This window comes from Falco biarmicus, chromosome 3 (assembly GCF_023638135.1).
Source record: "Falco biarmicus isolate bFalBia1 chromosome 3, bFalBia1.pri, whole genome shotgun sequence".
Taxonomy (NCBI): Eukaryota; Metazoa; Chordata; class Aves; order Falconiformes; family Falconidae; genus Falco; species Falco biarmicus.
The window spans coordinates 9,736,686-9,761,200 of record NC_079290.1 but is presented as its reverse complement, the minus strand read 5'-3'; the positions used below and the strand labels follow the sequence as shown (position 1 = coordinate 9,761,200).

At 36.3% G+C, this 24,515-nt stretch overlaps 1 protein-coding gene across 7 annotated transcripts in view; it reads right to left on the bottom strand.

The window, feature by feature from the left end:
- The window catches only part of CDH18 (cadherin 18), a 337,108-nt gene that overhangs the window by 138,852 nt on the left and 173,741 nt on the right, over positions 1-24,515 (bottom strand). For all 7 annotated transcript variants that reach the window (XM_056333161.1, XM_056333167.1, XM_056333164.1 and 4 more), the window contains 2 exons: positions 11,266-11,560; positions 2,949-3,068 (listed from right to left, as the gene is read on the bottom strand). In XM_056333161.1, coding sequence (XP_056189136.1) covers positions 2,949-3,068; positions 11,266-11,560 — 415 coding nt within the window. The remainder of the gene's footprint in view (positions 1-2,948; positions 3,069-11,265; positions 11,561-24,515) is intronic.

The window sequence follows — 24,515 nt, the reverse complement described above, 5'->3', positions numbered from 1 at the left end:
GCCCCTTTTACTCAGGAAAATAGATAGGGAGCATAAGTAGATACAGGACAGACTGTGCTGATCAAGCACAGGGCATGACCAGACAACGGTGCTGAGCAAGAGCCTTTTTACACGAGTGGCCCCTTTTATCCCCTTATCCCTCTATTTTCACTTGTTGCTTCTTGCCTAATCCATCTCAATCCCTCCCTTTTCTTGCCTATGATCCTTCCTCTAAACATGCAAGAATAAGTCTAGCACAATATCATACAGCTCTTCCCTGCATCCCCTAATGTGTCCTGTACCCCTGTAGGCAGTATAGCTCCCTCAGCCTGAAGGGTGATCAGGGCAGCATCTCCTCTTGACTCCTCATGATGAGTTTTGGGCCTGGCCCACCGGGCTGAGGCTTTTCTGGGAGGAACCCAAGCTCAAGTCTCTAACTAGGGCAGGGGGGTTACTGTCCCAGCACTGCACCTTCACCCTCCTTCTGGTGGGTGGAGACAAGCCTTATCTCAGATAAGCTAACAAAGGTGTTCTTCTGCCAAGAAAACACAGGTTTTTTTAATTCAAAAATTGTAATTTGGTGCTGACCCACTATTACATTTCAGATGTGTGAGTTCTAAAATCCTGTTTAAACTATGTTAAACTAAGCTTCTAAGAATTTCAAGTCTTCAGATAGTAAGTTGTTCAAAACCAAGTTTAGGCAGCACTAACCTAGAAGCAGAAGACTTCTTAAGATGAATATTCACACTTGAGCTATGAACACCTTGGTGTCTGCATCTGATAGCTCCAAGAAGCCTGACTGATAGCCATAAAAGATCCTAAGGCTTAACAAATATTACACTCAGTCATGAATATTGGGATGTTTCTCTTTCTCTTCTTCCCTTTTTTTGCCCCTTCTTTCTTGAAAGGAAGTTTGCGCGTGCAGTGTAAATTCAGAAATCTTCGAGGGAAAAATAAAGTTAAGATGGAATTGAACAATTGAAGCCTTACGAAAAACAGGTCATAGAAACGCTTGCAAATTCAGCCGAGCGATGTTTTTAGAAAATGAGTCTTAAACCCAAGAAATTAGAAGTGAAATTTCATAGTGAAACACTTTATTCCTCAAGACATTCCCATCATTTCCGATTTTCTACTTTTTCCCATTATAACATGCCAAATTAATTAACTGTTATTCTGCAATTAAAAAAAGACAACTTATCAAATCAAAATGGTTTCTCCAGGTTTTTTTCCACTGTTTCACTGCCTAATTACCTCATAAAATATTTATTCATTCGCTGTTTCAATAGACTAAGGTATGGCATCAGAATAATTTTCATATTCTACACACATATCAAAAACAGTTTAGGTTCATAAAGAATTAGTATGTCTTGTCAAAGCCTAAGACTTGAGAAGTGAAAATACAGTCCTAACTGCTTTCTTTACAACATACAAACAGCAATATAGCAATACTATTTTCTTTTGTGATACAGACCTGATACTGAGAACATCCATTATGATTCTTTACTGACTGAACAGCAGCTCCACACTACAAGTTCCACAACATTACAAAAATAAAAATATAGGCCATTGCCTCAGAGTGCCAAAACAGAAGCAGAGATGTAGACCAAGGTCGTATTTCTAAGTCAAACAAGGGGAGAGAAAACTTGAGCAATGTATCACTATCTTCCATGCCTCTTAGTTGTTACCATGTACCCCCGAGCAGTTTTAGCCTGTGCCAGCCAGTACTCTGCCAGACTGTATTCACACGTGGCTGGGTAAGGTGTCTGCAGCGTTTGTTCCAGAAACACTGTATGTATGAACAGGACTGCATCACATTTGCCTCCTAGCACCTTATACAGTCCTTCCATGTAACCCTGTCAGGCTTTGCTCTCTCAGTCCTATCTAACATGAGCTCACAAATTTATAGAATAACTTAGGGTGAGAGAGACCTCTGGGGGTCACTGACTCCAGCCTCCTACTCAAAGCAGGCCCAACCTCTAAGCTAGCTGAGATGGCACAGATACACCTCTCTTGCAATGAAGCAAGCACATACCTTCAAGTTCCAAAGAGATTAAAATACACAAGCAAAGACACTGAAATGTAAAAATGTTACAATGAAAACTATTTACAGTATACTTACTTCACTTCAGCACATTTTAATAATCATTATTCTTCCCTACAGTTAAGCGTAGGATCACTGTATTTCATTCTTTCAATATTAAAGCTTTGATATAGACAGGGAAAAACTGTTACAAAATTCAGATAAAAAAGTACTTTCTTAAATGATAATTCATTATTAAGGACTATAAATGCATACTAAAATTATATCGTATTAATATTCAAGATAATGCTCTTCAGAAAATCTAAAACTAGTAACAACCCTCATTCCCAAAAGAAATTTTTTCTCTCTTTAAAAAAAAACAGTTTGGATTCATTATGCATAACTTACACTTTGTGGAAAAAAGGAGAGGGCAATGCATAGATTTTAAGCATAAATATTTCAGCTCGTTCTACTTCTTGATTCATAGAATAAATTTTCAGTGAAATGGCAATACTGCAGTTTTATAAATACAAGAATGATATTAATTTATTATGTTATATGTGTTGAAGCACACATTCAATAATCCTCCTAAGCCTACCCTTCAGGCAACAGAAACCACTTAAAATCATAATGTATTAGGCACACTCGAGTCACTTCCTAAAAAGAGGGTTGAAAAGATGAAAAAGTGCTATTTGAGTTTCCTGAATGGCTCAGATCATGGCATGATGCAGAATTAATTCTGTACACAGTAGGCTCATTTTAGTACTCAACAAAACATAGCAATTCTTAAATTTCATAGTGTTAAAGCAAGAAGTAGGATATAATTGGAAATAAGGAAAAAAATAAAATCCCACCCACCTGCATTTTGTACATTGGATTTCATCTACCAGATTTAGTTAAGTGAAACATGTTAGGACAAATCACACTGGCAGAAATATAAAATACCTACCTGTTTTAGGGTCAACAGAGAAATATGGCTGTCCCTGAAGAATACTGTACACTACCCTGGCACTGTTTCCGTATGTAGGGTCATCTGCATCTGTGGCTGTCACCTGTAGAACAGACGTACCTGTATATACAGGAAAATAAAAGTTAATTGATAATAAAAACAACTTTCTAACAAATACAAAAATGTCTTTTGAAACCTCTACTGTCTTCAAATTCTACAACTGAGAGATTAGTAATATTTTCTCGGTATGTTATTATTATATCATATTTTTAAAGAAAACTGGTTATACTAATTTGAATATATATATATATAAAACTTAATTACATATATATAGACATATTCATAGTACCTACATAGCAGGCATATCTATGCATGTTCACACATATACATCCAAAACTTGGATACTGCTTAGACTTCTAAACAACTCATATTTAAGGAATTCAGAGTTATCTTCATTCACAATACAAATCAATGCTGAAATGCATCTTTAAAATAATTTGCATAAATGCCCCCAAATCAATAAAAGATACTAAGTGAATCAAAAAATCTAGCTATTGGAAGGCATCAAAGATCTAAAACCAAAATAATTACTAGAACCTTTGTGAGAATTCCAACAACGGATCCAAGTTAGGAAGATAAGGAGTTCAAAAGATGAATATTTGCTGTTAATAAAACCATTAGAAACATAAAATCGCAATTTCTAGCACGTCACGAAGTGGGATAACCTATAAGTAACACTTTTAGAAAAGAAAATGCATAAGTACTGAACAGATAGAATAGAGAAAAGTGATTTTACATTTCACTGTATTTTTCAAGACATTTAATCATTAATCTTTTTTGCTATCACTGTTCAACAGTTCACATAAGAAATCAGTCAATGAAAGACTGCAAGTTAATAAAGGTTCAGTCTTCATCCACTTGTTTATCCTTCTACAGACACTGCTCTCCACAGACTCCTTTGCCCAGTATTAAAATATTGGAATAATCCGAACAGGCTGCTCTTGTGTAATTCTGCATCTGAAAGTAGTTTCTCAGTTAAATTAACCACTGAGGCATCACCTCCACTCTGGGGTGTTAAATTTCACATCTTAGTTGTGAGAAGTATGCTTTTGAATTGAATCCCTTGATTTCCCCCACTTCTTGTACTTTGATTTGCCTCATGGAACCATTTCAGACCACATTAACTAGATTCCTTCGGATGAAACTAAACCAGATGCGCTTTAGAAGCCTACCTGATCTATTCTGACTGCTAATGGGCATTTAGTCTCAGACACCAGGAGAGAACTAGTCTGAAATCAGACTTCCCAAAAACATATGGTGCGGACATCAGATCCTCAGTTCCAACTTCACAGACTGGTTTTCATTGCACAGAACTGTTTGTTAATGTGCACATCCTCAGTGTACACTGGGAATAGAAATACCTAAAATCATGGAGTCTCACTTCCAGTACAGGAAAGCTAGCATTTGAATCCTTGCAGATTTGCATTCTTCATTCTTTGAGAAACTATTCATTCAATTGTGTCACACAAACTTGGACACCAAAAGTTGCTTTTTTTGTCTCTACAGGAAATTTAGTAAAAGGTACAGGAAATATGCCTGCACACTTGAATGTGTTGTCTTCTGGTCTCTGAGTAGCCCAAATGCATATAGTCTTATTGATAAATATATTCACATGGCAGATATAAGGATACCTTGATGAATTTGAAGTTGAATATTGTAATCAAATAGTGGTGGAGCTAGTAGTTTGTTCACAGTTAATTGGGAGTTAATGGTAACACTGACTTTTTTTTTTTTATTATTATTTTGTTTTTGATTGCATACAACAAAAACCAGCCACTCCAATAGGTATGGTCAGTCACCTACCAGAGTTTGCTACCCAGAGTGCTGGGCAACTTCTGTACCTTTTTATCTATAGATTTTCCCATTAACAGCAGCTGCCTACTCATCTAACAGGCTGAGTTCCCATTTGCACTTTTTCAGAAGAAAATACCGATTTCATGGTTCTCTCATTCTTCAGAGACTGGCTTCCCTCCCTTCCTTATTTTAAAAGGTAGGGGTTAGAATCTGAGTGCTTGTATTGCTCATTGATGTGGGACAAAGAAACAGGGCTAGTGAAAGGCGGTATCTCACATAAGCAGCTGACAGGTCATTTTAGCATGAATGGAATGCTATTACAACTTAAAATCCACCACAGTAATTTTCTAATACATCTGTATCTCTCTCCTAAGAAACACCTGATAACAGTAATTTGGTATTGAATAGTGGCAAAGTGTTCTCTTTCCATCTAAAAGAACACTTGGAATCACAAGTTTTAACTTCCCCCCCCCCCCCCCCCCTCCATCTCTGAAAACCACATTCAGTGCAATGTAGCTCATCTGATGCTTAACGTTTTCACTGTATGACACAAGCACACTCAGCAGCTTAATAGACATATCTATACTGGCCTTCTGCCTAACTCTTGCCTGATTTGCTAAGCAGAGGAAAGGCAGCCTGTGAAAGCTATCGTTTAGAAAGCCTTGTGAGAAGAAAGGTGAAGAGGGTACCTTTACCTTCCAATTCTTCCAATACGCCCTTCTAAGTTAGAATCATTCAGCTCATCAGCGTGACAGACAAATCACAATTCCAAATACATTTGCACCACTCAGATGCAGCATCAGTTTTTGCTGTTGAGCTATGTGCAAATGAAGGACTTAGATGGAAAAATATACAGTACAGCTGCCTTGCTATTTCTAATGCTAACAATTCTGAAGAAAATAATCTAATATAAAAAATAATGATCTAATTTCCCTGGAGACCTCGGAACAGATATAAACATTGGACCCAGAGGCATACCTTCCATACCTCCTTCACTAACCTACTGCGAAAGTGATTGTGAAGAAAACCTCAAAATTTTTCTGCAAAAGCATTTTGACACTACAGCTGGGCAATAAAAAATATTTTCTCCCCAAAGTGGAGGTTCTGCTTATTCAGAGTACAACTACCATTCCACATGATTCCCTGCTACAGTTTAGAGATTACAGATTGGCAATTCTTAGATAATGCTTTTATACAGAGCTGTGAAATCATCTGATTGCTCTCAACACCACTCTGTAAGCTTTGCCTTTTATCTGCTATCAAAAATAAGGACCATTTTATTTGGGCAACCAAACTGTGGTTTTATCTCACATTTTTTCTTTGGTTTTTCTCTTTTTTAAAATACGTTTACAAACATTTTTTTGTAAATTTATATATCAAAGTAAAGCTGAAGGGAAATACTTCAATCTGTCTCTCTGAAGAAAAAAACTTAACGTTTAATGAGGCAGTTCAATAAAAAATGTCTGTTGAGAATGCAGATCTGTATGCATGACTTCCCATAGTTTGCTGCTCTGTTTAAATCTCAAATGGAACAATACTGAATAAAAACTAAAAGAAGTGATAAAAAGGTGAAGTTTAATGAACACAGGGATTTCCTGCCTAACTAACCTAATTCTTAAAATTGTCTTAAAACACTAACAAGTCAACACAGTGTATTTTAGTCTCATTCTTCATTAGAAAACAGTGATTCCATCAGGAAATCAACACTTTGAGTCCAGTGACTATTACTGAACCAAGCCTTCACTGCAGAAAATCTCAGTGTTGTGGGTTTTTTTTGTTTGGGTTTTTGTTGTGGGGTTTTTTTGTTTGTTTTTGGTTTTTGTTTTTTGGTCAGCTGTCTTCATTAGAAGATAAAAATCAAACAACACCGGAAGATAAATAGGTACTTCTCATACAAATCATATTTATTACCACCATGAATATTAACTTTCAGATTATCTGAAATTATGACTACCTCACATTATAATGCCCTGGAAAGAAGTTCATAAAAGTCCAGTGTGTCTACTGATTTCCTAAGCAGAATTTATTGGGAATACTCTTCTTATGTATGACCTCAACGCTAGAAAATTTAAGATGCAATATTTCACTCATTTTGGAGATGCCTAAAAATAAGTAGATATGGAAGGCTTTTACTGATTTAAACATGTTATTTCCTTTTAGATTTATATAATGATGACTCATAAACCTTAAAACAGAGCATAGTTACAGCTCTCAATGAAACTGAGGTTTTTTACACCGCAGAAGAAATAATTTCAGCTGTAAACGTTGGTTCTTGAGCCAACTTTTAGGAAAAAGTTTCAATGAAGGCAAGGAATAGGCATTTTCTTTCAGCTCGTTCAACACAGGACATAAAGCTTAAATAATATGTTCACTGTGTGCCACAGTGAACACTGTGATCTAATATTTGGCAAATCATTTAACAAAACTTAGCTGTACTTTGTTGTCAGTGACCTAAAAAAAGACAAGCCATAAAGGTCCTAAAGCTTTTACAAGTAGATCAAGAAAAGTTCAACTTGTGGGAAAAATACCAGCTAACTTCTTGAGGAGACAGAGAGGAATCTGCTGCCGAAACTAAACAGCATAACAGAGATCAAAAATATCACCTGCCACTCAGCATGACGGCTGTTACAGACAGACAGTAACATTCAAAGTTCTTTAAATGACCATGTAAAAAAACCAAAGAAATTTTCGAAGTAGTGAAGCTTCCTTAGAAATTTATAATATACCAACAAGAGGTTCAATGTATGTATAGTCTCCATATCTAAATAACAAAAACCATGCTAACTGAAGAACTAATAAAAATGGCATAGGGATCTCCATTATTTGACAGAAAAAATGTATACTGTGGAAACAATAATAGATTTAGTCTTCCTGAAACTGCAGACAATATAATAATGCTTTCAGTATGCAACAAACACAAACAATTCAGTAAGGGAATACGAAAACTGTGATCATAAATTTGCAATGAAAATACAATGTATGCCTACAGCAGACTGCCTGTATGGCAAGATATGAAAATTCAGTTTTATTCACACAACAGGAAAGCTTTGTGGAATAGATATTTTAATGATTTTCCTCAGGTACAACCAGCAAAGTATTTAATCTATAAAAAATATGCATTAATGCTTTATTTTAGCACTAAAACTTTCTTGGTTTACCATAATCCACTCTGGTTTATAACCCAAAATGCCATCCCAGACTGACCATTTGAATTGCCCTTTGGAAAACAGTAACTTGTATAATGTAGTTGTAGAACAATACCAAGATTCAGACTACTACAGAATTATGACTAACATCTATGTAAGAATACTTACATTCTGAGAGGATGAAAACAAAGACAGCTTTTATAAACAGAATGAACAAACAGTAAACACTTATATTAGCTGCTTCGGACTCTGAGGATAACATTGATTTCCTTTCCACTGTATTTCCTTCTAGGCTTCCACAGGGGAAGGAAATAATCAATTAAGTAAAATGGTCTTCATTAAAGACAAAGGAAACTGTAGAAAGAAGATGACAGTTACGCATTTTTGGAGACAGTCGATAAAGTAAATGAATTTCACATCAAGACAGTCTGTGGTATAACAAGAGACAACTGAGATTAAGAGCTTAGATGATACTGAAATGATCTGCAGCTCTAAAAGTAAAGCTTTGTGCCACAGTGAATTACCAGTAACAATTGAAGAGGTTTCAGACAGGCCCTCAATATTCTTACTGGGAGCTCTATCCCGTAATTGTAGTACTTCCCACAAAGGTATATGGCTTAAACAGTCCTGGTGTTATGACATTACTCAGAGAACTACTGCCCTTCTGTACTTCCATAAATTTCTCCGGGGATTGATATTTACGATACTATGCTTAGATGGTTAAAATAGGGAATCCTACATTAAAGGCGTGTTCTGTTCTATGCACTAGCATCACTGTGTAGATGGAATGGAGACCTACTTGTTTATAGCTCTGAGAAATAAAAAATTAGATCAAGGAAGTCAGTATTTGAGGGGAAGCTGTGGTTTAAGGGAACAACGGACAATTTGCAAATTATTTTAAGGAATGACAATATATTTGATCTATAATCTGAAAATCTTTATTAGCTGGATCCTGACCAAGTAAGAATGGCTAACAGATTGTTCTTCTGGTAGAGACAAAGGAGAGGCTATTAGAAATAATGATGTTAATAAATAATAACAATAAATTGTGGGAAGGAGACAAAAACTACAAGCAAAGATGAGGTAACAATTCCCAGTTACAGGGAAAAAGGCTGTGGAAAGAAAAAAGTTCATAAACAGGAACCTGAAAGGTAATATGGGAACAATGGCCTCTGAAAGAAGAGAGAAGGATATAATAGAAGACGAAAGAAAGATGTTTCTCCCTTCATGCACTGTTGCAAGAGGGACCACAGGAAAAAAGGTCTTAGAGTTCTGCACAGCTGGGAAAAGACATCTGAAATAACACACTGTGGGAAGACTTGTAAGAGAGGAGAGGATTGGAAAGGGAGAAAGATGCTAAAAGTACCCACAAAGAACAAAGTATTAGAACGAGAGAATTACGATACATGCAGGTAGATTATGTTTCAGATCATCTATGCAGGACATTTTGAGAAGAAAATCAGGGAAATATTCCTGTGTGTCAGTGTAGTGGCAGTGGCAGTGAAAGAAAGAATGAAGAAGTAGTAGTAAGTCAGGATGAAAGAAAGAGGAGGTGGGAAATTTTTTTCTATCCTTTTAAAACATTAAATTTGATAAGCTTGAGAGTCCATTTAATAGGATCTGATTTTACATGGTTGATAGGAAAGGATACTTACTCTCCACTTTATGCAAGATTAATGCCACTAAGGTCAATCAATACACTACTGGTGTAAAAACCAGTCTCTGCTGCTGAAATGTCACAGCCCTGAACTCCATGGTTCAGGAACAAGATCTAATATATTTTGGTCTTTCCAGGTCTGGTATGATTACCACCTGTTTCAAATATTTCATATGCCACACTTCCTTTGTACAGGCAATAAAAATTTAGGTGTCTTCATAACGCATTATTTTTACTATACATATCTGTAATGGAAACTGTGGTTTTGGCCTGTTTAGTCTCTCCACATGAAGTATTTCTTTGCCTCCTGTGAAACTGTATACAGTTCAAACAGTATGTAGACTTCCATGGACAGATTAAACTTCTCTCACTACACAATCACATATGTCTGAACTCAGCATAATAATGTCAGGTTAGAAGATGAACCACATGAAGATTCCCAGTTTGAAATTAATTTCACCTATCTACACTGGAGAGTTGTACAAGGTATATTCCCATCCAAAATAATTATATTAACAAAATATTGCACCCGACTTCCAAGTATGGAACAAAACACTTTGTTATTTTCTGATCTATTCACATGAGTTACCATTACTGTTCAAACTGATCAATTGATAACAAACCATTAAGATGCAACAATATTAATTTGTTCTTATATGATCATTATTTTTATGAGTTGCGTAACTACATGTATTCTAGTATTTTTTCCTTTTAATTTTTAAAATTCTACTCTGCAGAAGTTAAAGTCTATCACCTGCTTATTAGACAAACAGCAAGAAGAGAAGAACAAATTGTCTACTTTTCACTTGGGAAAGTTAGATACATCTCGAATTTGAAGCTTGTTTCTTAGATGGCGTGTGTAGGGATTTGGGGGTAGAAAGGAAAAGTGTGTGTTCACGAGGTAATTATCTGTACTGTCCATTCAGTAGTAAAAGACAGCAAATGTATTTCATAAAGACAGTTAAGCTTTCCTAAAAAAAAAATAGTAGCACAAAAGTAATATTTCTATCTGTCTATCCTAGGCTAGTTATGTAGCTTTGATAATGTGACATTAGAGAAAAGTTATAAACTCATTTCAACACCAGAGAAGCCATAAACAAAGAAAACTGGTCACATAATGCAGCGCCTCAAAGAATAAGAATATCTGAAATACATTTCTAACAGGAAAAACCAATTATCAGTATTTTTTTGAACTCCTGTTCACTCTGTAAGAAACTTAATAAAGGTAAATAAACATATGACACCATGGTCTAAAATAATCCAGAAAACGACCATTTTGTTGCATTTGTTTAATTCTGTGAATTGCACAGACTACTCATGAAGAGATAAGAGAATGTCATAAAATGTGTAGTTGAATGAGGATACATGAAGACATCTGTTTCTAGAATGCAAAGCACCATTTGCCCAGAAATGCCTGTTAAAACATTCAAGATTAAGAGTGACTCTCCTCTAGCCAGGGTGTCTGTGTGTGTCTGCACTGCTTTCTCAATAGGAATGTCCCAAGCAACACAGAAGGTTGCATTTGATGTCTTATTGTATCTTCTCAACTGTAATATCTTTTATGTACAATCAATGATACAATAATGAGTCATAGCTCTCTCAAAGAATATATGGCATTTTTACTTGTTAAAAGATTGTTGAATAAATTTGCTTTCCTTACCCATTTCAGACATCTCTGGCACTGAAACAATATATGGTCCATCTGTAAATTTTGGTGCATTGTCGTTGATATCCTGCACTTTGATTATAAACTCAGATTCAGGTTCGAGTGGCTTGTTTGTCCGTCTATCAATAGCTTGAGCATGAAGCACATAGTGAGTCTTCTGCTCTCGATCTAGGCTTTTGGTTGAATGGATGTCTCCAGTTGTGTCATCAATAATAAATATAGTCCCCGCCCCTTCTCCAGTAAGAATGTATTTGACTGATCCATCACCTTTGTCAGAATTGGAGTGCAGCTGTAGAATATAAACACAAAATCATATAAAATGACATATTAAATTTCATGAAAAGTTATTGCACACTAGATACAAAAACTGTAAAATAACTGCTAGCACCATTCTACACTAGTTTTTAACTTTTACACCTCCTGATGTAATTCCTCACACACTATTTCTGGCAAGTCAGTCATTCTATTCAGGGTCATTTCCACCTAGCACAGTTTTTTTTTTAAGCTGGGATTTCTTGGGTTCTATGTCCACTCTAGAAAATCTCCCTACATGGAGAACATTCCAGTATCTGGAGCGGTTTTTATTTTAGTTTGGTTTGGTGTTAGTCCTTCTAGTAGTTGTCTTACACCACTCATTGCTAGAAACACTGCCTCAAGCACTAAGCCTGGAGCAGCCACGGTGAGGATTGTTTGCTTCAATGATTGCAGTTCAGTCCCACCACCCACATTACCTTCCCTGGTGCCAAGGACAGCATCCATTACTGCAAAAGGACACAGTGACAGACGTCTGTCCAGGATTACAGTACCCCACAACAAAACACAGCCATTTTCTCTGGTTTTTATTAAGTTGGTTTTAATTAGAAAGTCACCTAATTTGCTTGTATTCAAATTATTTACAATTAAGTAATGAATGATACTTCCAGCATTTTCATTGTTCCTAACACACATTTTGTACCGTAAAATAAATATTATACCCCTTCTTGTGAGGAATAAAGCTGATCTTTGGGGGGGTGAGATGGGGGGAAGGAAAAGTCACTAAGTACCCTGGTGTATTAAGAGATAACATGAAACAGCTACCCATTAAGTCTCAGTGCTTCTAACTTGACTTTAAAGAATTACCTGTTTAGATTAAATATTAGCATGTGTTCTCTGAGAAGAAGAGGTGATTTTTTGATAGATTGAGAGGCTTTGTGTTTGTTTTTATTCCTTAAAATGACTTTGAGAACAGAATGTATTTATTGAGGTGCACAATGAGAACAAAGCGATAATGCAGAAATGAACAGCCTCAGGTATTGTGCAGTTATATTGTGATGTTAAATCAGAAGGGAAACATTCTCCTTTTAAGAACTCACTCATTCTTATTCTTATGCCATTGCCCTGACTATGTCTCAATATCTATGAAGTTTCTATACAGAATCTGAGCAAAGCAGAAGCAGAATGTGAGATATTATTTTTAGTTAACGGAACACCAGGTGTCAGTTTCCAGACTCCTTTCCCTTTGCAGTTTAGAAACCATTTTGGGTTGGACAGAGAGAAAATAAGACTTTTGGAGGTACAAATTATCTTTTCTTTTTGTGACTTAAATCATAACATACAGAGGTGCTGGTATTTTCTCACTCTCTCCTTGTACCTTTTCCCCCAGGTCTTTGTCTTGTCTTTAAAAATATCTAGCTTACTATATGTACAAGGAATAAGCATATAGGGCTTGATGACTTTTTCATTTTGCATTAAATTATGAAATTATGATGTCACACATAATTTATATCTTGTCCTGTAGGAGGGTTTGGGAGGTGGAAGTCTAATAACATTTAGATTGTCAGTTCATATAAACTTCAGTGTAACTTCAGTCATATACTTATCTGAGTCACAAGAAGATATGAGTGAATAACCAAAACAAAAAAAGGTCACCACTGTGGATTTTTTTTTAATTTACTTTGAAAATTAAGAAAGAACCAGAGAAAGGGTCTGTTTGCTTGGCTTTGCCTTTATAGGACAGCAGGACAGTCTTACACATTTCCTTCAGAGCACTGATGGGAAAGTTATGGTTACACCTCTTCTTATTCTCAGAATAATACTGTATTCTATTAATAAAGGAATAATATACTAAATGTAAAATGACAGGGATCCAAACTTCCTATAAAGCCAAAATGTTCTCTGAAGTGATTTATTCCTAAAAACATGAATAGCGGGTATTCTGATATTGTAACCTTGGTTTGCTGGTATTCTAATTTTTCAGAAACAATCAGACTGTTTTTTCTCTTGCTGTAGGCTCCTTTTTGATAGCATGAGTTCTAAGTGTTAGTGTTTTCAAATGTTAAGATTTGCCTTAGAAAGGCTGTCCCTAATTTACAGGGGGAAAAAAAACCCCAAGAAATACAGGAGAAAATTTGTATGCCCAGGGAAATCATAAATTTGCTGAGTTTATGAAGCTATAAGGAACTCTAAGTTAAAACTATTCCAGACTGGGAAATATCAGAAGGGTCTCCATCCTCATTCTCTCTTTTTAACTGCATGCATATACATAAAAGCATCTTCAGGTATATCCTATAGAGATCCCAACACAAATCATGGTATTCATAACTGGAATTATGAAAGGATGAACCGGTTAAGGAATTGGTTACATAGGTAGAGAAATCAATAAGGAACTGCTGTAGAATTTAGAGAAGTAAGCTTCCCTCAAAATCCAAATAGCAAAATAGACATGGCGTTCCAATACCATACCGCAGAAAGACACATTCAGAAATCAATTGTGATAGCATGAAATGTATGGAACGCTTGGAAAAAACAGTAACATTAGCTATTTTTTGTTGTGAAGAAACAACTATTTGTACTTGCCATCAGTGAAGAAAATCCAGGTACATTCTGAGTCAGTGGGCTTTCACATCTAACAAGTAATAAGTTTAAAAACAAAATATTCTCAGCTGATTGCACAACCAATCAATTCTGTGTTATTCCCACTAAACATCATGTTACCCAAAAAAATTCAATGGAAAAATGCAGTCAGGAATGTTGTTAAAAGAATATTATTTGCATATTAATAAACACTGAAAGCATTCAATTTGTAACTGGGTCTTTTACAATGTGGTTGTAAGGCAACAACTGAAAACAAGAGAAAGCTAAGAGAAGTTCCTGTTCCTTTACCTTCCTGATATTTCTTATATTGTTTGCAATGTAACACTTTGACTTTCTCCTTTTTATTTCTAATGCTGAATTTAAAATTCACATAGGAGGATTTTGCATATCACTTCTATTGCATAACTAAGGGGCCTTTCCTTTGTCAGTTTGTTTATATTTCAGTTTTTCTGTAAAGATTAAATAACTGCTTGTCTTTTTTAATACTTCCATCTCAGTACAAATTAGCCCAAGTAGGAAAATGTCAAATGCTTAGTTGCAGTATCTGTTGTGCTGAAGAGAGTCCCTGGGAATCCCTGCTTAAGACCATGGCTACCAGATTAATGAGAGATTCATGTCCCTGAGCATGGTTGCACTTCTTTCTTTACTCTGCATACTATGAAATCATCTCCACAACAGGCGGTTTATTCCACAAAAGCATTTCTCATTATAACAAATGCAATACACTGCTTAGGTTACGCATACACAGTTTGAGAGACTATATTTCTGCAGCTATGTCTATGATGATTTAAAACACAGCAAGGGAAAAAAATCTAGGTGGACAATAGTGGACCTTCTCTCTACTTGGGACTGCTGTGACTATTCCTCTTTCAGATTAATTTGACAGAGAAGGGGATGCCACTAAGCAATGCAGACTCAAGCCAACCCATGTTCTGTTTACCAGTTCAGACATAATTTGTGTGACCCGGGGAAGTCATCTCAATCCAGATCCATAGAAATAGTGTGGACATTTCTTTTTAATGAGATGCCACCTCCTCTGCCAATTACTACTGCAAGAACACGTATACACTAGAGGATGAGACACACGTCGTAGTAATGTGAATAAATAGCTTAAACACAAAATGCGGTGTTATTTTTTTGCCTGCTGCACCAGTCAGATACAGGAAGTTGAAATGTTGTGGGAGTCTTTTAATTTAAAAAGAAATACAAACACATCACAAACTGAAATATGATTACTCATAAAGTTGAGATGAGTAATGAGCATTGAAAAGACATACAAGGGAAATATGCCAAACATCACAACACAGCTCTCTGATTTCTGTATCAGTTTTAACTCTGACTATGTAAACATTACTGAAAATGTCTTTCGGTAGGTCTTTGTTTCTATGATAGTCCACCTCATGTGATGACTATATATTGATCTATGCAGTAATTTTTTAACTGTTATTTAAAGAAGCTATTTTGTCCTTCTTACATTGTTTCAGCTTGCTTCCCTAAGCAACCTCACCTCAGAACCCAAACCCTATTTTAAAAACAACTCTGCAGAGCAAGGGTTTGCCTAGTTAACCACTAGGAAGGAATAAAGCTTGAGTTCACCACTTAGCCCTCCCCACCCGGCCAGGGCTCATCCGACCCTGCCCATGATTCAGGACCTCACTGCAGCCCCTTGGCACCAGTGACCCTCCAGCAGGGCTGGTCTCCAGCTGCCCACAGCCGTGCCCTACCCGGCCATGGGTCCTGCTGAGCTGGGCCCACCCGTGGGTCCATGTCCCAGTCCGGCCTCGGCCTGGCCCCATCCCCAGGGAGGTGCCCGGTGCAGGGGCTTCCCTGTTGCCCCCCGGCTGCCCTGCTCCTGGCTGGCCCTGCCGTGACCCACCTGGGGGACCCCAGTGCCCCAGCCCCTGGGAGCTGCCTCACTCTGCTGCAACCAGACAGCAACATCAATAATTCTCCAACTTCCAAGCACTGCAGGCTTCCAAATTCCTTGTAGAAATGCAGTTTCTATCCTAAGTGATGGGCTGGCTCCTGAAAACATTACTTATCACTGCTGATTTGGTTATAGTCCTAACAAGAACGCAGCTATTAAATACTCTGAATCTGTCCACGCCAGAAACTGCCAGAAAGTATTTAATTTTCATCCCCTTATGGGAATTATTCCTGTCTTTATTTTGCTGAATTTTCAGGGAAAGAAGAAACTGAAAATTATAGCTGAAGAGCATATCTGGAATGTCACCTTTATCAACCCAGTGGGCTCTACTTCTTGACATATTTAATAACAGGTTGGATTCAGGATGATTTATGATGTTTCTTCAGTCTTTAACTAGCCTATATCAGCAGTCCACAACTGATTTTGCAGAACAGCAACAAAGGTGTCCTTGTTTTCCTAAGATTTCAACATTTTTCTTCCACCAGTCCATTTAAATAACTCTCTTCTAGTAATCCTGCAGAAACTGTAGAAGGGCTACATTTTCCAAAGGCATGAGTGAAAAAGTATATCAAACATTTCAGTTTATGAGTTTTCTTTATATTCTTATATGAATTTTGATACAAGTTTTTAAAATAATTATAATTTGATGCACCAGCATATTGATTGCTGTAAAATGAATGCACAGAATGTAGGCTTACAGCCCAGCTAATGCAGTATTGTTACTGCTAGTAACTACAAAGTGATCAGGTGGCTAAAGCCTAATTGCAAAACCAAATGGTCAGGTGGCTACTGCTTAACTACTGGCCTTATTCACTACTTTTCATCTTCATACATCTTCTGCATACTTGTTTTAGCTAATGCTTAGCAAAATCATAGATCCAAACATTAAGGCACAGTAGCAAGCTGCCCCCATGAGCTGTAAGGTCAGCTAGCAGGGAAGAAGGCTGACCTGGCTGAACAGAGAGCTTTGGCTGGAACTTGGGGGCGGGGGGGGAGGGGGGGGGAAAGGAGAGTGTACCACCTTTAATTGGAATATCAATAAGTTATTGGATTTGGATATAAGATATGCATTGTTTTGTTGAAAAAAAAATAAATCATGATGAGATTCCCATACATGTGCTAGATTCAAATCCAAGGCTGATTTGAAAAAAATCAAGAACTGCTGCACTAACCTAATCGATTTAATCAGAGCAGAAGTGGCTATGTACATATAAACTCAAATTATTTTGAAATAACTGCAGAGAAATAATTTAAAAAATAGCTGACAAATAATAAACAATAAAAACGATACGCACAGAATTCCAAAGCAAAACTTAGGTTCTGGTAGTGACACTACCACTATGCTTTTGAATAAAGTATTGTCTTCTGTCTGGGGAGCAGCAGGTTCTTTCAAGGAGAGCAGAAGAACCTCCCTTTCACAATTCTTTTGTCATTGTCAATAAGTTTCAACAGACAACAAGATGGCCCCAGCACAACACTACCACAACAAAGTCTACCAAAGTGCCCAGCCTAGAGGAATGACAAAATTATTCTCAAACACAATGAGCCATGTGCTTTAGCAAAGTGTAAGAACATATTAAAAAAGAATGCATGTATGTTACTTCACTTTTGTTATGCACAACTGTTTAATGCTTCAATAAAAACATCAAAATGTAGATACGCATAAAGAATTAATGGTACAACACTAAAACACTGAGTAAAAAACATTTTCATCTTCTCTAATAAGAACTGCAATCATGTTGACTTGGTTTGATGTTTATGTAGACAGAACATGTAATTTAAAAGAAATGATACAATAACTTAGTAGTAGTAAAAACCACATATAAAATTATTCTGAATGGTACACACTGCAAAATCAGAGTCTAGCAGATACTACTGAAATGTTTATTGTGCCTATGCAGTAAAAGTGTCCTCAGATTTGCTGCAGACTTGCTTCTTTGGTCTAAGCTACAAAATATGTTTTAATGAAATATACTGCTCTGGGCAATGTCACACCTTTCGACGGAATTCTCAGAGGGAATCATTAGCCCAGGAGATAACTGTATTATCCATAGCAGTGTCCACAAATCGAGAAGAAACTATTCCCCACCCTTGTCAGAGTAAGAAAACACAGAATTGCAATTGCCCCCATCTGCTGAATGAGCTTTCAGAGATAGAAAAAAATAATTGGTTTGCAATCATCCAGGAAAACCACAACTGAAGTAGTATTAAAATCACAGTAGAACAGTATAGCACACAAACATCTGTTCTTGCAAGCTGTGCTTATTTGAAGTCCACTCCTTTGCTAGTGCTTTTGGGGAGACTGGGTAATGGCAGAAGTATGCAGGTGCATAAGCAATCATATCTGAAATAACATCAGCTGTACTAAAGCTGACGCAAGTGGTCAACATTAGCTTCTCTTTTCTCTCAGTAATAAAGGAGGACTGCAGTGCATGACAAGAAAAATAAGATTGGAATCCAACACCAATACAATAAACATTTATGTATAAAACTGTTGTTTTGTTTTACAAAGAACACTATATATTTTTAAGAAAAACAGAATCCAAAATTGTACTTTCACTGTATAATGTGTCTAAACCCATATAGAAGAAAAATACCTCCAGTCTACTGAAGTTTTCATCTGAATTCTCTTCAGAGCTATAAGCATTCATTTAAGACATCTTTTACTTGGACAAATGTTATGGTAGGCATAGAAACTTTTCTTTTTTTCAAGAAGAAAGTAGGATTTACACAGCTTATTTGTTTTACAGGTTTTAGAGAGCTGGACAGGCATCCTGCTGCAGAACATGCTAATCAAAAACTTCTAGTGACTTCTAGATAAGTGACTACAGCTCATTGAACACACCTGAAATCAAGTTGGTCTTTTTGTTTGGGTCCTATTTGAAAAAAAGATTTTTTTTAAACAGAAAACAAGACTCCTCATTCCCCAGTACTACTCTATAGCCAGGAAATGTGTTTCAGAGTGGAAGCACACTGCCTTTAACCCATGAAATGCTCACCTGCAGTGATATTTATGCAGGATGGCCACGAGGTATTAGTGTAAGATAAGTACTTCACTCTGTCATATCATCTTGCCTTTATGTCTGACTAATTAAGGAAAATCATGAAAGGCAAGCATCATTATTCCTTTTGCAAAGAGGAGTAATCTAAGTTTCACAGACTTGAAATCCACCCAGAAATATGAGAACAAATCAGATGTTAAAAGCCCCTAACCAGACTTTGGTCTATCCAGTTGCAGTATCATTAGACAATGCTGAACACTGCAATTCCCAAAGAAAGTGGGAGAGGATGGACACCTGAAGCCATAAAACAAAAAAAGAAGAAAAAAACAAAAACAAAACAAAAACAAAAACAAAATCCTGAAGGCCTATAGAAGTACAAAACATTTAAAAACTCATCTTTTCCATGCCATCAGAAAAGCATCATCAATAGAAAAGGGGGGAAGAACAACAACAAACAACAAAAAAACCTACCCACCAAAACTGCAAGGTAAATTAAACTATGAGAGACTAAAGTTACACTTCAAAAGAATGCTTCATTGTTACATTCAGCCAAATAATTCTGACAATTTAAGCCAGATTTGTGCTAGGATTGTTTGTATGGTAGCCAAAATTCTGGCTTCAATGTGTTTGAGCAAGTAATTAATGCATGGGTTGATGTTATGTTACTTCACAGCATTCTGTTCTGGCAAAGCATGACTCCTTTCTCCCCTCTGATGTTATATGTCACTAAGCCATGCAGAAAACTATTTCACGCTCTCTAGACAAATTTATAGAATTGAGTGGTCTTCAGTTTTCATCATTTTTGCATAACCACTGTCACCAAAAACTCAGTTTACAATCAATAAATCTGTAATTTTGGTAATAACTTGGATTCCTACATCCATGTAGAAGGACCATAAATTTGATTAAGTTTCAATGCAAAGGCCTTGATGATACACAGTTACTAAAAGAAGCCTTGGACACACTACATCACCATTGGAAGAAGAATGTACTGTTTCAGTTTGTGTTGTTACTAATTACAATAACGAGGTGTTATGTCAGTATAAAGCATGAGAATCTTGCCTTTCCTGTCAATGGGCACAAGCACACAATAAAAGTGCTTCAGTTCACGGTACTACTCTCTGGCACAACCCTTGCAAACTTCAGCGCTGCTTCGTTTGTAAATGCCGTACTGTTCAGCTACATAGTCAGAGATGCACTAAACCTCAGAGATGCAAGAAGTAGTCCTAGGTATCAGTATCATAACTTCCATTATCTGGAGAAGTAAGCCCACTTTCAAATGAAAGAATGTTTGCTTAAGACATTGAAAATGTCAAGGTCGAAAACCTGTAAATGCATATACTGTTTTTGAAAGACGAAGAAATGCCAGAGTTTGGGCCTTGGGGATTCACTGAAGCAGTGAAAAGCTATTCTTCACTGGAAAACATTGCATATTTGTGACAATGCTGGAGTAAAAACACAGTTTCTATTTCCACACACTGTTTCTGCAGACTTTCTACAGATGCCCTTGACCTTCGTATCTGGTGCCTGGCCACTCAAGCTACTCTCATTGCAGGGATTTTTTTTGGTTGTTGTTGTGGGGTTTTTTGTTTGGTTTTTTGGGGTTTTTTTGGCTTTTTTTTTTAATGTGCACAAGTAGAGAATCAAACTCTGCTTTTCCTTCCCATTTGCAGTAGAGGGAAAAAAGGGAACACATCGACTGTACCAAGGTCTTCCAAAAAGAAAATACCTATCTGCCCTTACTCAACAAGAATGCCAACCAAACAATTATTTCAGATTTTTTCCAAATGAGAAAGAACTATTAGTTCTCTAAAACTCTGATCAAGGGTTTCCACATTATGTGTGGTCTCCATGTATATAGCTTCTCCTGATAGTAGCAGGAGTGACAGAAATAGCTCACTGGAGCACAGAGCTTGAAGTGTAATAGTACCCAAACTCTTCATTTGTTTGCTTGTTTGTTTGACAGTGCTACAGCAAATACTGTTTACTCTACAGAAGAGATCTTAAGACAGCATATTCATTTTTAAGCTCTGGAAAAACAACTCTGCAGTGTACCCATGTGATATTCTAAAAGACTTCTTTCTCCTTCGCTTTTCTAAATAATATTGTGAAGATAAAAATGAATGTGTGATTTTCTGATGTTGTATTTGTGAGCCATGTAAAATCAACAAGAGAAAATTTTATGCCAGGGACTCAATTACTCAAGTACAGAGTTTGATTAGGAAAGCAATAATAAATGGAAAAGTTCAAGGAGAGATAATTAATTTGCCACCTTCCTTTTATCCCACCCTTCCAAAAATCTTTCACACATTTTTGGTTTTGATGTCTTTAAAGCTAATTTTCTGATAAATTTATAAGACTGTGGAAAGAAAACAGGTTAGCTACTTTCCAATGGCTTCTATTTCAGGTGAAAAAGTTATTTCATTCTGAAGAAACTAAAGGAAGCACGCTACCACGCATTATCAAGAACTGCAGAGATCATTGTTTCAAAAGGATTTAATTCCATATTTTTGTGAGATTCTTATCAATGAATGTTAATGCACTTTTGCAGTTAAAACAAATGCATGTTTTTATTATTTGAGGGGGGGTTGGTCATCTTATTTGTTAAGAGTTCTCTGTTATATAATTCTTAAATGTTAGAAACTGGTATGACAGTATTGCATAAAAGAATACTGATTTATTGGGGTATTGATTCACTGTTTCTACAGTATTTAACACTTGAAGGCATGTTTTGGTTTTGCACCTAGAATACCATTTCATTTCTTTTGTGTGGCCTACAGCCTTCTTTTTGGGGAAAATTTAGATTTGTAATAAAATTGCTTCTGTTTAGTTTCCATTAGAAGTCTCACAAGGGATTACTCTTCTGCATCTGCCTTGGAAGAGAATATGATTTTTTTCCAGTCACAGATACTTCCTCCTATAACGTAGTACTCTTGCTGTTTGCTAGAAGCAAAAAGGACTACATAATACAGGAAGAGAGCCCCACATCATAATGATGGAATGTTTCCACGAATTCCTTTCAAAGACACTGGTGCCTCAAAATCCATTGAAAACGTACAATGCCAACCATGCCACTTTTGACATCTTTGTTGGGTAAGTCGTAAGATCCCTGTTCACAGCAGAAGCTTACCACTTGCCCCTGCCACAGATATAACTCATATAATGTCTGCAATAAGAAAGTGACAAAGTGGTCACGACTTTTACAGTCAATGACTGTGTTTTTACAGGTAGGAACAAAGAAATGGAAATGCACCAATCCCAGTGAATGGGAATGAGAACAACTGTCCTTAACTTTAGTTCTGTTTAAGAACTTTTACAGAAGCTTCTGTATTCTTCCTAGTCATCATGAACCCCATCTGTCCATACACATCTGTACTGCCACTACTGCAAGGCTTTGATTGTAAGACAGAGTAAAGCCCTCACTTACATTTAGTTCAGTACAACTTCTGCACAAGTAAAACAGAAACTCTGAAAATGTTTACAAATGAATTTTATATCACAATTTATGACTGACTTGCATTTTGAGTTAACATCATTACTATAGAGGCCTTGTGTAACGCATAATCTTTTGCTCCTTTTTCCACCTGACAATGTAATTGCAGGTGCTGCATACGTTTTCAGCAGAGTACAGAGCATTTACACCCTTTCACAGACAACCACCATTCTTCATTGTGACTAACAATGCACATTCTAATGATGAGGAGAAGAAATTCTGCTAGACTTTTGAAATAGCAACAAAGACCAACCCTCCAAATTTCCAGAAACCTGTATTTAAATTCCAAATATGTTTAATTATTCCTGCATTAAATCCATGAAATGTCTTGTTTCTATATGCAGCAGTGGTGTATTTTTGTATACTGGGATACACAAGAAGAATCAATGTCCATGAATCAGGTATCCGCAGATTAAATGGCAATGTAAAATTATATCATTTAAATAATAAAATATTAAATTATATAATTTAATATTAAAATTCTGGTATTTTAATATTTCCAAGCAATAATTTTTACATTAAAATTCTCCCATGTATTTAAATACATAGCATGCGTGCTGAACAGTTTATCTTCCTTAGCTTTGGATATATGGATATTTAAAAATTAAATAAAGCCGCCTCTGCAAAACTCTAAATTTCTCAATGAAATAACATTTATGAAACAGAACGAGGTCTTAAAAAGATTAGTCAGGATGAGTCTGGTACAATGCTCTGGGTGATGCTCTGTGTGTGTTGAGAAAGGAATGTACTCTGAATAATTAGAAGAGGTTAGAGGTTCCATCTTGGATCTTAAAGGGATGTACCACTGACAAAGTTAAAGGAATGTGCTCTGAATAATTAGAAAAGGTGGGCACCTGAAGGAGATAAGGAGACCAGGAGTCAGGAAATCTTGGAACAAAGAAAATTGAAGGGTTTATTCCACCTAGATCCCACCTATTGTGAATGGAATGATTAGGTGTCAAAATCAAATGAATATGTATGTAACAATGTTGTAACCTGTCATGAAAACTGTATAAAATACCTAACTTTTCACTGAAAACTTTGGACCTAGTTTGTCTGGTGGAAATTGGCTAGCTCCCCAGCGTTGCACAAAATAAATACCTTTGCTGCTTAAAGACAAAATTGGTCTCTGAACAGTTACTCTGTGCCGTTTTGGCATCAATTATGTTCTTTGCTGTCCACTGTAAAGTCACAAATGTTTGGTAGTTGAAATTGTTTTCACTTGTCTGTAGAACAGACATACCCTGACCATGGAATTATCTTGAATTTAGCACAAGAAAAAGAGAGTTGAGAAATACTTTCTTCCACAGTTAAATTTGATGGTGGTTAACAGAAAAGTGTTTCAACAAAGCAAGTCACAGCCTCACTAATTTACTAAAACAAACAATAATATATTCTGCATGTTAGATTTAACACAAAAGTTGTTTCTCATTAAACACTGTCCTATATTCATCATCACCTAATTCCAATAGGGAACACTAATGTTCTTTTTATTGACACGTAAGGAATCCCAGACATGCTATTCCATTCACTGCTATTGCTTCTTAAAGTAAGTGATCAAAAAAAGGTCAGTTAAAACTTGACCTTTCTCCAGGACCAGTATTCAAAGTATATTAAACGCCATAAACAAACTATCCACACTTCAAGGCAACATATTCCTCTCCTTACTGTTTCTTATGTATATGCTGACCTATCAATATAGAGATCATTTATCATGAACATTTCAGTCCTTTTTCTTCCCAAGAGACCCTCTGACAGCTTCTCCCCTGTCAAAAAAGGTTCAGGCAGAACAGGATTGCAATCTTCTAAAGCTACTGGCTGCCAAGAAATAGTTAGGTGCAAATAATGCAGTATCTGTAAAATGATAGGGGAAATTAATTTAAACAGAGTTCATTTCAGGAAGTAATTATAATGACCATTAATATATCTGTTACTAGATACTCTCACTAGCTGTACAAGGAGGTGTCAA